The sequence below is a fragment of the Onychostoma macrolepis genome, chromosome 02, assembly GCF_012432095.1.
Source record: "Onychostoma macrolepis isolate SWU-2019 chromosome 02, ASM1243209v1, whole genome shotgun sequence".
NCBI lineage: Eukaryota > Metazoa > Chordata > Actinopteri > Cypriniformes > Cyprinidae > Onychostoma > Onychostoma macrolepis.
In genome coordinates this window covers 33,667,375-33,683,009 of record NC_081156.1, presented here as the reverse complement: position 1 = coordinate 33,683,009, position 15,635 = coordinate 33,667,375, and the positions used below count along the sequence as shown (strand labels likewise).

General features: G+C 33.9%; 2 protein-coding genes across 2 annotated transcripts; both read right to left on the bottom strand.

Annotated features, from left to right (window-relative positions):
* Positions 1-1,575: 1,575 nt before the first annotated feature.
* Positions 1,576-5,144, bottom strand: admp (anti-dorsalizing morphogenic protein). The gene is made up of 5 exons (XM_058793259.1): positions 4,844-5,144; positions 3,828-3,964; positions 3,618-3,740; positions 3,263-3,458; positions 1,576-2,164 (listed from the first exon to the last, which is right to left on the bottom strand). The coding sequence occupies exons 1-5, from the start codon at positions 5,121-5,123 to the stop codon at positions 1,737-1,739; spliced, it is 1,164 nt and encodes a 387-aa protein (XP_058649242.1). The 5' UTR covers positions 5,124-5,144; the 3' UTR covers positions 1,576-1,736.
* Positions 5,145-8,593: 3,449 nt separating this feature from the next.
* Positions 8,594-13,968, bottom strand: pnhd (pinhead). The gene is made up of 7 exons (XM_058759693.1): positions 13,569-13,968; positions 12,649-12,744; positions 12,343-12,482; positions 11,582-11,855; positions 11,235-11,416; positions 9,882-9,940; positions 8,594-8,943 (listed from the first exon to the last, which is right to left on the bottom strand). Exons 1-7 carry the CDS (start codon positions 13,621-13,623, stop codon positions 8,793-8,795), a joined length of 957 nt encoding a protein of 318 aa, XP_058615676.1. The 5' UTR covers positions 13,624-13,968; the 3' UTR covers positions 8,594-8,792.
* Positions 13,969-15,635: the final 1,667 nt, after the last annotated feature.

The following is a 15,635-nucleotide window of genomic DNA, read 5'->3' as shown; positions in this document are numbered from 1 at the left end:
ATACTTATTAATTTAGTCTTATTTTTTAATTTATTTTTAATATTTAGAAATAGTTTTTTTTATCTCACTTTTAGTATAGTACTTCACCTTAAACTTATTTCAGTTATTTGCCAAGGCAACATTTTTAATTTAATTTAATTTAATTTAATTTCAGCTTTATATCAATTAACAAAATGTTTTTTTAATAGTTAAACAATAACAACATTGCTCATTAATGTGTCTGATTTTTTTATATTTGACTTTACCCCATTATTCTCAATGATTAGTCTTCTTTCTTTTTTTTTTTTTTTGAGGAGCTAAATGTGACCCAGTGCTGAGTTTTGTGAGAAACTCTTCCTTCATGCTGCGTTCAGTCATTTTAAAGTGCATTCACTAGAGATCTCATGAAAAGCAACTTGGTGTATTGTGTTCATATCGGCAAATGCATCTCAATTATGGCATTAAATATGCAAGCACTGTGCATCAGCGCACTATTGTGAGTTGAATTGGTTGGCACGGAGGCTGAACGGTATCCGTTGATCTTGCAGCTGTTTACCTGCTGTTCTTTTACTCTCTCTCTGAATAACGGCTCATATCTCTACCTGTCACCTGTTGCTTTTCTTGGCACTTTTCCTATATGATCGCGCGGGAAAACTCATCTGGACGGATTCAGATCAGCCTAAAGTTTACTGTTATGTTACATATACATGTTATGTTTGTATTTCTTTGTTTTGGACTATTTTTCTTTTTTCTGTCACCATCTTCTGGTGATGTTTGAATCTGCAGATCACTAATTGGTTGATTAATGTGAGATGAGCTGATAAATGAAGATACAGATGATGCAGGTCAAAGGCTTCAAAAACCCTCTGGTAGTGGAGGACAAAGAGAGGGGGTAAAAAAGGAAAAGCATGGAAAAGAAAAAAGAAGAGGAAAATGAAAGGGAGAGAAAAAATAAAAAGAGTATAAAAGGAAAGGGGGGAAGGAAAAAGAAGGGAAGAAAAGAGAAAAACGGCAAAGTGAAAAGAAAAGGGGGATAAAGAAGAAGAAAAATGAAAAAGATGGAAAGAAAAAATTGGAATGAAAAAGGGAAATAAAAAAGAAAAGAGTAAGGGAAAAAGCAAAACGGTTGGAAAAAGGAAAGGGGGATAGAAGAAAAGAAAAAAGGAGAAAATGGAAAAGTGAAAAGACAAAAAGGGAAAATAAAAAAAGGGGAAAATTAAACAGAAAGAATGAGTAAAAAGAAAAGAAAAAGGGGGAAGAAGAAAAGAAAATGGAAAAGAGAAAGAAATGGGGGGCAAAATAGTGGAAGAAAAGAATGGTTACAGAGCATGAAAATAGGGAAAAGCGAACAGCGTAAAAGAAAACAAGAAAAGTGGGAAAGAAAAAGTTTGTTTTTTACAATATACAAATTACCTGGCAACAACCACAGAAAAAACACAGCTCTACATCATTTTTGTGTAAGATAGAAAAAATTAAAAGCTGAAAAGAAAAAAGAGGGGAAGGAAAAATGGGGAAAAATGAAAAATAAAAAGTCTGTTTTTGCCATATGTATAAATTATTTGGCAACAACCAAAACTCTATCCATCATTTTTGTGTAAGAATTTATTTAGACTTTATAATAGTTCACAACATGCAATATACAAATTTACAAGCGACCAACTCAAGCTCCTCCATATATTAAAATTTGATATCTATTTACATATTTTACAATCCCGTCCTGCCACAAGAGTCCAGTCCAGATTTGTGAATGAGGCTGGTCAGTGACAGCCGCAGCTGCCGGCCACCATATCATCATACTGCTTCAGAACCACGTTCTCATCGTCGTCAAAGTACAGCAGGTTAATGCTGAAGAGCTTGTCAGGCACGCAGCAGGGCGTCTCGATGCCTTTGGTCAGCTTGAGGGCGTTGATGATGGACTGGACCGTGGCGTGGTTGGTGGGCCTCATGTTCTGACCCAGAGGAAACGCACAGGAGCCTTTGCAGTGGTAAGCGTTGTATCCGCGCGGAGACACGATCCACCCGGACCAGCCGATCTCCTCGAAGTCCACGTAGAGCGGCAGGCGCTGACACGGCATCTTCTCCCTGCTCTCATCGTAGTCTGTGGAGCGAGCGCTACGACGAGCCGCAGCCGAGAGAGGCATGCTGGGAAATGGGAGACTGGGTCCAGCGGGAGAATCATCTGAACCTGAAGACAAAGAGAAAACTTTTAGATGTCATGGACCTCCAGATATGATCATCCTTGTGCAAGTGACGCTCAACTTAAAATGTAAAAGTCAGTTATATATTTTCCAGAATTAAAAGAAAACAAACATTTATACTGTGAAAAAAATCAATATTTTATTTAATAATAACAATCATATATTTAGCCTATAAGTGCGCAAAATATTATTTGAAAAACTTTGAGTTACTTAAGTATCAATGAGATACTAATATATTTTTAATGAATTTTTAGATTTTCTGTCTATATTTTAATTTTAGTAAATTTTTTAATTATTTTCATTTTTTGTTAGATTTAGTTAGTTTTTTTAAAAAATATTTTACTTGGGTCAGTATTTTAAGCATTTTTGTGTGTTTCTATTACATTACTATATTTTTTCAATTCTCCATAGTACTGTATTCTTAGATGTTATAGATGTTATATTATTTTAAGTTAAGTTTTATTCAAGCACTTTTTATTTAATTATTTAATTAGTGTATTTTTATTTACTATAACACTGTATTTTATGATTTACTATAACATATTATTTTAAATATTACATATTATAATAAATAATATATTTATTATTGTTTATTTTTCTTCAAACTTTTCCACTTTTTATATTTTAAATGTAAAGTATTTCAAGCATCAAAAATTGTATTATCATTTTAGTTTTAATTTTAGCTAACTATTATCCCTGTGTCTATTATATTACAATATTTTTTATTTACTCTCTATTGTATATATAATAATGTACTGTTAGACCTATTGTATTAAGTAAATGTTTTAAATACTTTTTAATTTAATTTTTTTGTTTTTTAAATTATTTACTGTATATATTTTTACCAAACTGTTTTAAAAAAAAATGTAACCCCATATCTATGCTATTTTCTTTTATTTGTCTTTTTATTGTTACATTTTTTACACAGTTTTTCTTTCAATTTTTCCACAGATCCCCAAAATTTTTTGTTTAGGACAAGATGTATATGTTTAAATCCCTACAGCCTGAAGTATCACTCATTTGAGATTATTACTGTGAAGAAACATCAGTCTAATTGAGCTATTAAAGAGACATTTATGCCATACCTTTAGGCGTCATCTCCAGAGAAGCCGCCCGTCTGCCGTCGTCGGTGAAGAGGACCAGCATGGGCTGTTTGCTATGATGGTGGTTACGGCCTGATGAGAAACGCACGGTTTTCAGGTCCATCTGAAGACCTGCTAGAGTCCTGACCGAGACCAGGAGCCCCAGATTACTGCCTTCATCTGACATCCAGGAGCGCACCTTTGAGATATTAAATATATTTATTATTGAGGAGAATTTGCACAAGCAACTCTTTGGGTCTGTTCTCCCTTCTAAGGCAGCATTTGAACTCAAATACAACCTAAAGCTTGGAGAAAACCTAGAAAACCTCACAGAAAGTGTGATTTTATTCATACTTACAGCCTGAGTGATGGTAAAGACCTCCCAGCCGCTGGAGTGGATGGGCACCAGTCTGGATGAGAGCAGTTTATTCCCTTGTGAGATGTTCTTCTTGCTTGATTCGAGAACCTGATAGACACTGACCTGCATAAAAACATAACTGCAATGATTAACCTGAAGAACCGTCTTTTAGAAGCGCATCATTTTCTTTTGGGACTGTAAATACTGTACCTGACAGAAGTGATGTCTGTTGAACGTGAGCGACGCTTGTGGTCTGAGCTTGAACAGATGAAGCTCAGCCGTGAGGATCTTCTCACTCTTGGCCACCATAGACATGTTAAAGAGAAACTCGATTTGGTCGCTATGCACTAAAGAAAGAATTCATGATGAGAAACGTCAGACATACTTTAAACATTTTTCACACCATCCCCCAACCCAATCTTCAGATTAGCGGCTGATGAATATGGGTCTTAATGAGCCATTCTCCAAACTTTTCAATACATTTAGTCTCCCAACCTTGAATATTTAGGTACGTGATTGACTTAAGTTAAACATTACTCTAAAACATACAGGCGCACTTATACACTCTTATGGTCAAACAATTCCATATAATATAAATAAAATTAAAAAGTTGACTTGATTTTGATCTTGATTAGCAGAGACTTCTGTTTAAATATCTCAAACTAATTTTGTAGACAAATATATATGATGAAACATAAAAAAACACAAAATGTAGTTATTATTAGCAATAATTAATTCACATTTACTCCCCAAATCTTGAATATTTAGGTATGTATTTGCCAGAAGTTAATACTACAACTAAACTAGTATATATGCATTTCCATATTTATTTAGTTCTGTGTTTGTTTTTCATTCATATATTTTAATTCCATTAAAATAAAGTATCAAAACATTGAGTATCAAGTTTCTCATTATCTAAAAAAAGAAGCATTTTGTTTAAATTAGTTTTTGTATTATTTTCAAACTGATGAAATGGAGTGAATAATGGTAGAAAAAAACATCAATGTGAACCAAACAACAGGGTGAACTTTATGAAGCAGATTTATTAGTTAACTAAAACTAAAATCATAAAATACAATGTAAAAATACAAAACAAAAAACAACAATTGAGAGAATAAGTCTGTATGGTCTTGTACAATTACACATTACGAAAATGCCAAAGAAGACAAATATGCGTTTTATATTCACTGTCCCGCTTCAAACCAATAAAGAAAACAGTATCTTACGTTTATCGAAGAAACCGCGGACGGTGTTTCCCTCCAGGAGCGTCGGGTCTTTAGTGACTCCGTCCACATCTGCGATGGTGTTATACAGGTCCAGCATGTACTGAGGAGGCTGTTTGTGTCCTCGAACCAGAGCAGCAGGAGGATCCTCCATCCCAAACACCTCCAAGAGCCTCCTGATGGCCTCCGAGCGCACTTCTTCAGACTCGTTTTCCAGGTGATTCACAGACGGTCTGCAGACGGAGAGTCCGATCACGGAGATCCAGATCACTGCGGGCAACATGTTGACTGATCCTCAAGAGATGTTCTTTGGTAGCTGGAGCTGGACTGAATGAAGCACCGCCAGATTGGCAGGGCTTTATATGATGTTGGTAAAGTCTTCGGTCAACAGCCGTAAAGAGCTGCTATTTAGGCGCAAATGTAAATCAACAATCAGTGAATGTAAAGCAAATCTAATGGCGGTGTTAACAAGGTGCGAACTGGACTGGTGGTCCTGTGGGGAGATCCTGAGAGGAAATTAGTGTTTATCTACTGTGCTATGCTGTAAATAAGCCCTATATATGTCGATTTACGAATTAAAATTGTTAAATTATAGTTAAAGTGTTTAATTGTATTACATTTTGTCTGTTTAGGCGGGGCGAAGTGGATTTGGCGCCAAGTTTGCTCACCGCGGGCGGTTAACTTCCCTCAAAATGGATCCATTAATTGAGACAAAGGAGGATAATGCGATACAGGAACAATAATTATTTCGACAAACACCGTGAGAAGGTTCCAGCATGTGCCCTGTGTTTTCATGTTAATGGAAAACACACCTGCTCAAACAGAGATTTGAGTCCGACCGAATTAAAATCGCCTCATTTTATCGCATCACGCTGGATTTACAATCTTGTATGTTAATGAGAACATGAATTTGAATAAATGGGCTCGAGTTTGAATCAATAGAGAGTTAATGTAAGTGCGAGTGACTTTGCTGGGTGGTTTAGACTGGTTTAATTTCTCATCTCTAATTGTTTGTTTTCATTAGGGGCTCATTACAGTGTGTTGATCCGGAGATTTCTTAATACTAATGGATGACATGAGCTCTTGTTATATTAATGCAGAAGGAGACTGATGTTGCAATGGCATCTTGCAATCAGTTATTCTAGTTTCAGTGTTGTTGACTGATTTGGTTGACATCTTCCAAGCTTTAAAATCAAAGTAGGTGGCCCCAATTAAAGCATCATAGCATGTTATGCCTCTCACAGAATCAAAGGCTATATTAAGTGTAAATACTGTCTGTACCGTACTATCTGTTTGTGCAAATACTATCTTTTTTGGATGAATTTTGCAAAATTTTGCAAGATATTGTAGGCTGTGCTTGTTTATAATTTTGTGCATAATTGTGAATTGTACATTTAATTTCTGAAAAAAAAGTTTTATATTGTGAATTCATTGTGTATAGCCTAATCATTTCTAAAATTGTGTGGAATTAGCTCTCTATATTATTTATCCCTTTAAAAACATGTAAATGTTAATGCACAAGTTGTTTTTGTGTACTTTATAATTATGTGTATATATTGTGAATTGTACATTTCAAATATATAATTTCAGTTTGCAATAACTTTGAATTGCCTGTCGATAATTACCTTTTTGGGATTACAGTAGGTTATTTTGTATGCTATTTTGCATAAATGACTCTTTAACTCTATCTATCTATTGATCTATCGATCGATCAATCTATCTTTAAAATATGCCAAATTGTTCAAAAGTTTTATTTTATTTTTGCATTAACTTAATTTTATAATTACAGGTTTATATATATATATATATATGTGTGTGTGTGTGTGTATATATATATATATATATATATATATATATATGTATGCAGTGCACAGCATAAATGAGTACACCCCTCTAAAACTTAACAAATTCAGCAATTACTTTTTACTTAGATGACATGTTTGGGTTCTTTGGAGATATAATGTTCCATCAAGCCTGCTTGATCAATTACCAAAGAAGAATGTCAAAATTATTCAGCAAAATAAGATTTTCTTATCAAAGTGATAAAATGTTGTGTTGCAAAAATGAGTACACCCTCCTGAAAATTACTAAATAAAATAAATGTGTATAGGTTTAAGGCTATTTTTGATCAACGGGAAAGTATATTGAACCAAAACCTTTAAAGACAAGTAATTTCCTGACAATTAAAAGTGTTATATAGCCCTCTGAATCATACTCAGACTTAATGCTGGCAGCAGTGGAACCACTCGGGAGAGAACTGCCAGGTGACTTATTTCTTAGCATAAAAGGACAATGTTACAAGAGGAATACCAAATTATTGTTTTAAGTGTGAAAATATAGCAGAAGTAGCACCGACATTCAAAAACAATGGACTTGTGACAAGGCTCCTGAAATAGTCAGGTCTTCACTTGAAGTTTTAATTTAGTGTTGAGTGAATTTTTGCTAGAAAAAGAGCAGGAGAAATAACATGCAAGTGTCTCAGAGCCGGCAAAAGCTATGAAAGAGTGACACTTTATCTCACAGACACAGAGTATGAGGCAAGCCTGCAGAAGTGACATGCATGGTTGTTGTCACCACATTTATCCTCTTCCAAGGCCCATATTTACAAAATAGAGACTTCTGGGAATCCATACTCTGGTCTCAAGAGACCAAGTCAATCATTTAGGATCCAAAATCCTCCAAAATGTAGTGGTGTTGCTAGAGGAGGAGTACATTGAGAAGTGCTCGGTACCCACAGTGACGTTCAGTGGTAGTAAAGCTCTTATATAGGGATGAGTGAGTGCTGAAGGTGTGAGGGAGTTGTGCTTTATCAACACTGTCATGAATTCACACACTACTGTGTGATGTAATACAAAAACTTGAAACAGAAGATGCTACCCTCCCCTCATTCCCTGCATTATTGGGCATTTTTTCAGCATGACGATGAAGATATTCATTCTCCCAAGGTGAAAATCCTTCAGTGGACATGTATTTTACTCAATCTTAACGCTCGAGCAGCGGTGGGGGATTCTGTAGAGACGAGCTGAGCAAAACTCCCCATTAAAGACCAGAGCATTCAAGGAGGTCGTCCTCCAGGAGTTAAACAGGACAGATGTGAACATTTGTCATGAACTTGTACACTCAGAGCAGTATACTTAAAGTTCTGGAGGACATACTAAGTAGAATATTATACATTTGCTGAATTAAATCTAGGGTGTACTCGTTTATGCAATCCTTCATTTAAACAAAATTGGCTAATTTACTTATCTTACAGAAAATATTGGCATACATTTTGTTGTTTTTATTAAGTATATGTTTAATACATTTCAATTTTGCCATCTTTCCATGAATTATATAAGTGATCATTAAGAAAATACATCTTTTATATTTATTCGGAGGGGGTGTACTTATTTATGCTGTGCACTGTAAACTATTCCTTGTGCGCTGTTGTATAAATTTGAGTATATATTCTGAATTGTACAAAAATGTCAGAAATTGTCTTACTCACATCTACCAAATTGGGTTACTTTTTAATTTCAGTTTGCAATAACTTTGAATTCCCTCTCTATAATCTATAATCTCTCTATGATCTATTTGGGATCACAGTATTCCATAGGTGACACCTCTTTGTCATTTGCATTTCTTGGTAACGCTTTAATTATTGGCTGATTTGTAACGTGATTTAAAACTGAGGCATTATTTGCATGTGTAACTCTCTTTAGTTGTTCTGTGCAAATTGTCCAAAGATGGTGGACTGAAAGACTGTTCTTCCACTTTGTGACATAGATTTTATTTACAAAATACTTTTTACATAATTTACATATATTACAAAAATATCAGAATGACATAATTGCATCATGTCTTTACACTTCTGTCCATTAATGCACATTACAGCCGTGCAAATGATCCATGAGGGGAACTTCAAGAAGATCCCACTGTAGTTGCTTAAGCCACCCAGTAGAGGACGCTGTGTTTAAGACTGGCATAGACAGGAAGTGATGGCCAGAACGGTGCGGATTTGGTCGTGTTGACTGAGGAAAGTGTGGCTTTCGTAGTCTTGAGGAACACAAGCATTACCCTGTCCTTCAGCCCACAGCAGACATTCACCGAGATCAGATGCGCTCCTGCAGAAACATATGCGTCTGTTAGTCAACATCCAATAAAATGCACTCATATCATCAATGGCAAAGGTTTAAAACTTTTTAACAGTAAAAAAAAGTGTAATAAACACTAAAAATGAGCAATGCTTTTTAACAGTCTGTACATCAAATGACTTGCCAAATATAAATACTATCGCACTAGTGAAAATGTATTAACTAAGATCTGTTAAAACTTTCTCTTTTATTGTCATAATGTACCAGTATGTTCACCATCCAAGCATCACACATTAGAATGAGCCCTAGCATTATTTCTCACTAATCCACGTACCTTTTGTCAGTCAACCTATTTTTACATTTGATCATTAACCTTTACAAAAGCTTTAAGGTTTAAAGTTGTTAATGTAAATAGAAACCTCAGTGAGTTTGAGTTAAACTTTAATTTAGGATGGAAACAACAACATGATTCTACAAGTTATATATCTATAGATCCTACATTTATACTTTCATATACACTACAGGTCAAACATTTTTGAGTTTTTATTCTTTTTGAAAGAAGTGTCTTCAAAAGTTTGGATTTTTTTTTTCTTTTTTTTTCTGTTCACCAAGGCTGCATTTATTTAATCAAAAACAATAAAAACCGTAATATTGCGAAATATTAGTACAATTTAAAATAACTGTTTTCTATTTGAATATATTTTAAAATGTAATTTCCTGTAGATACTAGAATGATTTCTGAAGGATCATGTTTGATCACAGGAATGAATTACATTTTACAATATATTACAATAGAAGACAGTTAAATTGTAATAATATTTCACAAACTTGCTGTTTTTACTGGATTAAAGACTGACCTAAGTGTTAAAACAAACAGGGTTGTGTTTTAGTGCGCACTGTAAAGGGTGTGTGTGTGTGTGTGTGTGTGTTTGCTTAGCTGTGTGTAAAGTCAGATGTGCGGCGTGTACCTGAGAAGACAGCGGCTCCCTGAGGTGCAGCTTCCCAAACATCTGCCAACATCTATTTCCTGTAAGAACATTAGCAACACAAGAGAGAGAAGCCATCAGTTCCCCACCTGCTGTTAATGCGGGATGGCCTCTTAACATGCTAAGTGCTTTGATTTGGCACCTGCAGGGACCATTTGTGGCCTCCTCGCACCTTTTGAGAGAGCGGCGACAGACAGAGAACATCTGACACGGATGTGTTCAATAAACACACAAGATCGGCGTTAAACTACAAAATGTGAGGATTTAACATTATTAAATGCTAAGGATCTGTTTTAGGAATGAACTAATACTTAATAGGAATTCGGAACTGATTTTCAGGGGCATTTGTACCTTTTTTTGGTAAAAGTATAAAAAAATAAAACGCTATAAAAAACATGCATATGCAATACTTTAAAGCAACACTAAACTTAAATGGCCTAGAACAGAATATAATGAAAAATACCACAGATTAGATAACATAAAATAACAAAGAATTCATTTTTGTCTCTGCATTTTAAATATTTGGGACATTTTGTGACTTTTTTCATGAAATAATGCAGCCATCATGCTTTTGTATTAAATTAAAGCATCTATTGTCTAGAAGTCATTTCTTATGAAATTTTAGAACATGCACACTTGTTTTGTGTATAATCTATTTGTAAGCTGTGCTAAGGGTTTTTCAAGCATTAAGTAGTTGTTAGTGTGCAACATCTTCATGCATATTCACACTTGAGTTCAATGCTGTCCAATCATGGAAATGTGAACTGGAAATGTTCGAAGGGGGGAAATGGATCCTGAGAAAACAAGCATGGATCACATGGAAATTACTCATTTCCTTTCTGACTAGCAGCATTTAGTGGTGTGAGATCCTTAGCTTTAGCATCGGATGATTGAATTTGATTGAATTAGTAAAGACTAGCAATTGGTTTGGCCTTTCAAAGGCCCTTAACGTCCCCAAAACTCCAATCTAGGCTTTTAACTAACTCAATAAGCACTGTAATATGTAGTTATATAATGAATTGAATTTATATTCAATATCTAAAATGCTGCTTTTATTAATAATATAAACAACCATTATTACATTATGCCAGTTTTTAGATGCAACCAGTGAGAGAGAAATCAGACCAAATCAGACAGAGATTAAATATATTTTAGTTTAGAATAAAGTGTTAAAAAGTTATAAAACGAATAACCCGCTATTAGAAATTGGTTGAAAACCCTGGAAATTGTGCAAAAAAAAAAAAAAAAAAAAAAAGAAGTTTATTTTCATTTACCCACAGTTGAAACTCAATTTATGCAATTCATGCAATTGCAATTGTTTGCTGGTTTACTCACTCTCAGGCTTTCTACTTTGATTCCGTCATCGTTGTACGTGATCTCATGGTGATACTCTACATACGGGATTCGGTAACATCCCTCCATTAGTTTGCACTGGGCCACTGTTTGGACCAACTCCACTTTATTTGGAGTTTCAATGAGAGTGGAATCAAACTTAGTCGGCACGCATGAAAATCCCTCTGTAAGAAAAACAATCACGATTAGTATTTATTAGTGCACAAATATAGGGGCACATCAGTTATTATTTGCTACTTAAGCCAGTAGTTTCTTTCCTACAACCAGTAGAATTGATTATTTGGGGAATATTCTAATGCACAGGGACTTTTATTCTGTTTTTTTCTTACCTGGTGCCCCTTTCGATCCGACACATTTGCCCGCGTCTATGACGGTCTCGTACGAAGTCTCAGAGTAATATGTTTTCAGCGACGGTGCTCGTACACACTGGCTCATTTTCGCTTCGCAGTGACAGTCCTCGATGACCTCGACCTCCCGCAGACCTTCATACAGCATCACACGGTCCACACGCACCCCGGCCGGCTCGCAGGTGGAGCTCAGACCGCAGGACGGGGAACCGCTGATAGAGTCTGCAGCTCCTGAGGATTGATCCAGACGCCTCATCTATAATGGTTATGGACAAAAATATTAAGCTGGGCTTCTAATGTGTATGAATAACCCATTATTGTAGATACTTCCAGTAAAATAAAATAAAAACTATTTTAAGAAATAAAATTATTTAGTGTAGGCCTAAATATGTGTCATTTATATGTAAATATCTAAATATATAAAGCATATGTTTTATTAATAATTTATTTTTATTTACTTATAATAAATAAATTAAAAACATATTTACATATATATTACAAATATTTCAAATTAAAAAAATTGTAAAAAAAAAATACAAAAACATTATATTATAATTATAAATATATGATTTATATAAATATACAATTAACAATTAATTTACAACATTATTATTAATATTATTTGTTTAATTAAATAGTATTTTATTCATGCAAAATCACTGAAAAATCATTAAAAAAAAGCACACTTAAAAAGCATTTTGAGAAATGTCGGCATCTTGTGGTCAGCTGTAGAATTGCTTGACCTTTTTGTGTCGCAGGAATTCGAGCATTGAGGAATATTTGGAGGCCCTTAGCCCCGCCTCCAGTGACACAGAGCGCACTGATTGGCCACAATGCGTTCTGCACATGCCCACATCAACATTCACAGGACTGCCAGAAATATCTGTTACATGAAAAAAAAGGTAAGAAATTAAGTGACAGATACAGTCATAAAAACAAACTACTTAAACAGCAAGATCTGACAACATGATTAAAAAAAGGGTAGAATATTTTTGTTGCATTTCTTCCAACATTTATTTTTATTTCTTTATGAAATAACTACATCAAACCTTTGCCGATGTAGATGACGTGACCCTGGCGTCTGCAGCAGGCTCTCTCTGTGAACAGGTTTCTGGATTCTGTGTTTCTACCTAAAACAGCTGTGACTAAATTACACAAATACACAAATACGTCATATTAGTCCAAAACTAAATTAAGACATCAAGCATCATTTGCATGAATGAAATGGCATGAATGCATGTGACACTACTCTTTAATATTCCAAAAAATATAATGTTAATAATGTTAACTGAGACAAGTGTAGTACTTTTGTTTAAAATTAAACTGAAATAAAATAAATAAAAACCGTGTATTTAAGAAAAAAACACAACAAAATTACTCAAATTTTAAGTACAATTAAAAATATAAAAATAAAAGTTATTCAGAATAACATTTTAGTTTAGTTTAATTACTAAAATGACTACTAAAATGAAATTAAAAAGAGTATATACTGTAGACATGTAAACAAAATACAACACAAAAACACACAACAAAATTACTAAAACTTTAAGTAGAAAATGTGAAAATAAATACTAATTCAAAATATTATGAAAGCTATAATTGTATGATTTTAATTAATTAATTAATTTTTTTAAATGCAGTACATTAAAAAAAAAAAAAACATGGTATACTTAACTGTCATAAATTACTATGGCAGTAGCATGTTATCAGATGCCTTGGTATATGTGATGGTGAATTTCTGCCATATTTATACACCACTCTAACAAAAAGGTACTCTTTCCATACCATATACAGTTTCACATCAGATTATTGTAAGTGTCATTTTAGCTTTTTATAATTTCAAAAGCCTTATATTTATCAATCACATGGCAGATTACATTCATAAACAGATTAGTCACATGCTCCATTAAATTAGGATGATCTTGTATAATAGCACATCTGATAAAAGTTAAAAATGCTCATCACTCACAGGTCTGATGGACGGCACAGAGCAGAAGAAACACCAGCAGCGGCAGTAAACCCATAGTAATGTTCGTCGCGTCAGGTCTGTGTCTTCAGTCCTGCTCCTCTGGGATATTTATACCTGCATCGGGTCAACTGCTGCTGAGCGTGAGGTGAATGGGAGAGAACTAATCGAATTTCCATGACTCTAATGCCTGCTGTTAGGAGGCCAGCAGATCAAAGAGCATCTCCTCCACACCTCCTCAGCTCTCCAGCGCTGCCCGCGTGTGCTGTCAGACCCATCCTTTCACTAATTAAGTACTTAAGGGACTTTGAGCCACTAAGCGGCCCTCATTCAAAGGTATTAATCATCTTTTATCTCAGGGGGAAGGTGTTTAGCACCTCCACTTAAAACAAAATGGGCTCAAAGCAAGTAAACGGGCCCCAGCCCCCTGTCGAGAGCTTTGTGTTTACTCCACATCAAGACAAATGGTGCTTGTGAGTCTGTTTGAAAGTGTAAGACTGTCTTTTCTTTTTTTCCCTCTGAATATCTATCTATCTATCTATCTATCTATCTATCTATCTATCTATCTATCTATCTATCTATCTATCTATCTATCTATCTATCTATCTATCATCTATCTATCTATCTATTCCTTTTCTCTTTATTTTATATAAATATATAATGCATAATTTCCATATAAACAAATAATTAATTTATATAAAATTAAATATATAATTTATTATAAGTAGAAATATATTTTATAATTACATATATATTCAGAGAATCAGATATAATAAATAATATAATTTAAATAAAAACAATTATCTATCTATCTATCTATCTATCTATCTATCTATCTATCTATCTATCTATCTATCTATCTATCTATCTATCTATCTATCTATCTATCTATCTATCTATCTATCTATCCTTTCTCTATTTTATATAAATATATAATGCATCATTTACATATAAACATATACTTAATTAATATAATATTAAATATATAATTTATTATAATTAGAAATATATAATTTATAATAATATAATGTAAATAAAAAATTCTATCTATCTATCTATCTATCTATCTATCTATCTATCTATCTATCTATCTATCTATCTATCTATCTATCTATCTATCTATCTATCTATCTATCTATCTATCCATCTATCTATCTATCTATCTATCTATCTATCATTAAAAAGTTAATGGAACACATTATTAGAAATATAAATCATTATCAAAAGTGGGACTCAATCAACTGGTTATTTTCCTGTGAAAACTTACTAACACACAGTTCAATCTCAGCTCTATTGTATTATTATATTATGTGGTTGATGTTGCGTTTCCTACATTATATTACTCTATGTGTATTGGATGTGTTTCTCCACTCTGATGTTTCCTCCTCTGGAGCTGTTTTCACCTCAATCATTAGAATCACTAAACAGGTTACACCTCGCACTACAAAGACCAGTGCCAACTGATTACTGCAATACCGCTGCTGATTAACCCACTAATCTGGTCAAAGAAACTCCTAAATCACAACCAGTCAGTCATAGCTTTCCCCTAGCATACTGTTTTCTGTGCTGTTTTCATCCATCAGATCAGCCACATGCAACAGTATTCGTGAATATAAAATGAGCTGGTTTGTTCTTAAAAGCAGCCATTTTTCCATGATAATGCATTCAGAGAGATCCGGGACCCTCCTCCACACGAAGCATATGAATTGAGGGAAAATTTCAAAGAGATGAATGAAGCTCATGCTGGAGGCCCTCTGTTTCTACAGACTTCATGAAAGAGTGTTGCTTCAACAATAACGAAAGCACTGAGAAATTGACATTTAAACCATAGAGATAATCAAAAGGAAAGTACTGCAGAATTTTCCAAAAATGGTTTGGAAAGAGAGAAACTTGACCAAGACTGTGAAAAGTGACTGGACTGACTTCAGAAGAACTAAAGCTTCCACTCTTTAAACAGGTTCAGGTATTTTATTTTATTTCACATGACATTACATAACAAATTATAGTTTTCACTATGATCCATGTCTAAATAGATAATTTTATGATTTTATTGATAAAATATTATATTAT

What these genes read in the sequence shown, in the direction of transcription:
- admp (XM_058793259.1), bottom strand. Translation starts at nt 5,123, where the DNA reads ATGTTGCCCGCAGTGATCTGGATCTCCGTGATCGGACTCTCCGTCTGC. An exon ending in CCGCGGTTTCTTCGATAAAC is followed by an intron (nt 3,965 to 4,843) that starts GTAAGATACTGT and finishes TTCTTTCTTTAG; the next exon opens with TGCATAGCGACCAAATCGAG. An exon ending in TCTGGAGATGACGCCTAAAG is followed by an intron (nt 2,165 to 3,262) that starts GTATGGCATAAA and finishes CTTTGTCTTCAG; the next exon opens with GTTCAGATGATTCTCCCGCT.
- pnhd (XM_058759693.1), bottom strand. Translation starts at nt 13,623, where the DNA reads ATGGGTTTACTGCCGCTGCTGGTGTTTCTTCTGCTCTGTGCCGTCCAT. An exon ending in TCAAAGTAGAAAGCCTGAGA is followed by an intron (nt 9,941 to 11,234) that starts GTGAGTAAACCA and finishes ATGTTCTTACAG; the next exon opens with GAAATAGATGTTGGCAGATG. An exon ending in GGGAGCCGCTGTCTTCTCAG is followed by an intron (nt 8,944 to 9,881) that starts GTACACGCCGCA and finishes ATGTTTCTGCAG; the next exon opens with GAGCGCATCTGATCTCGGTG.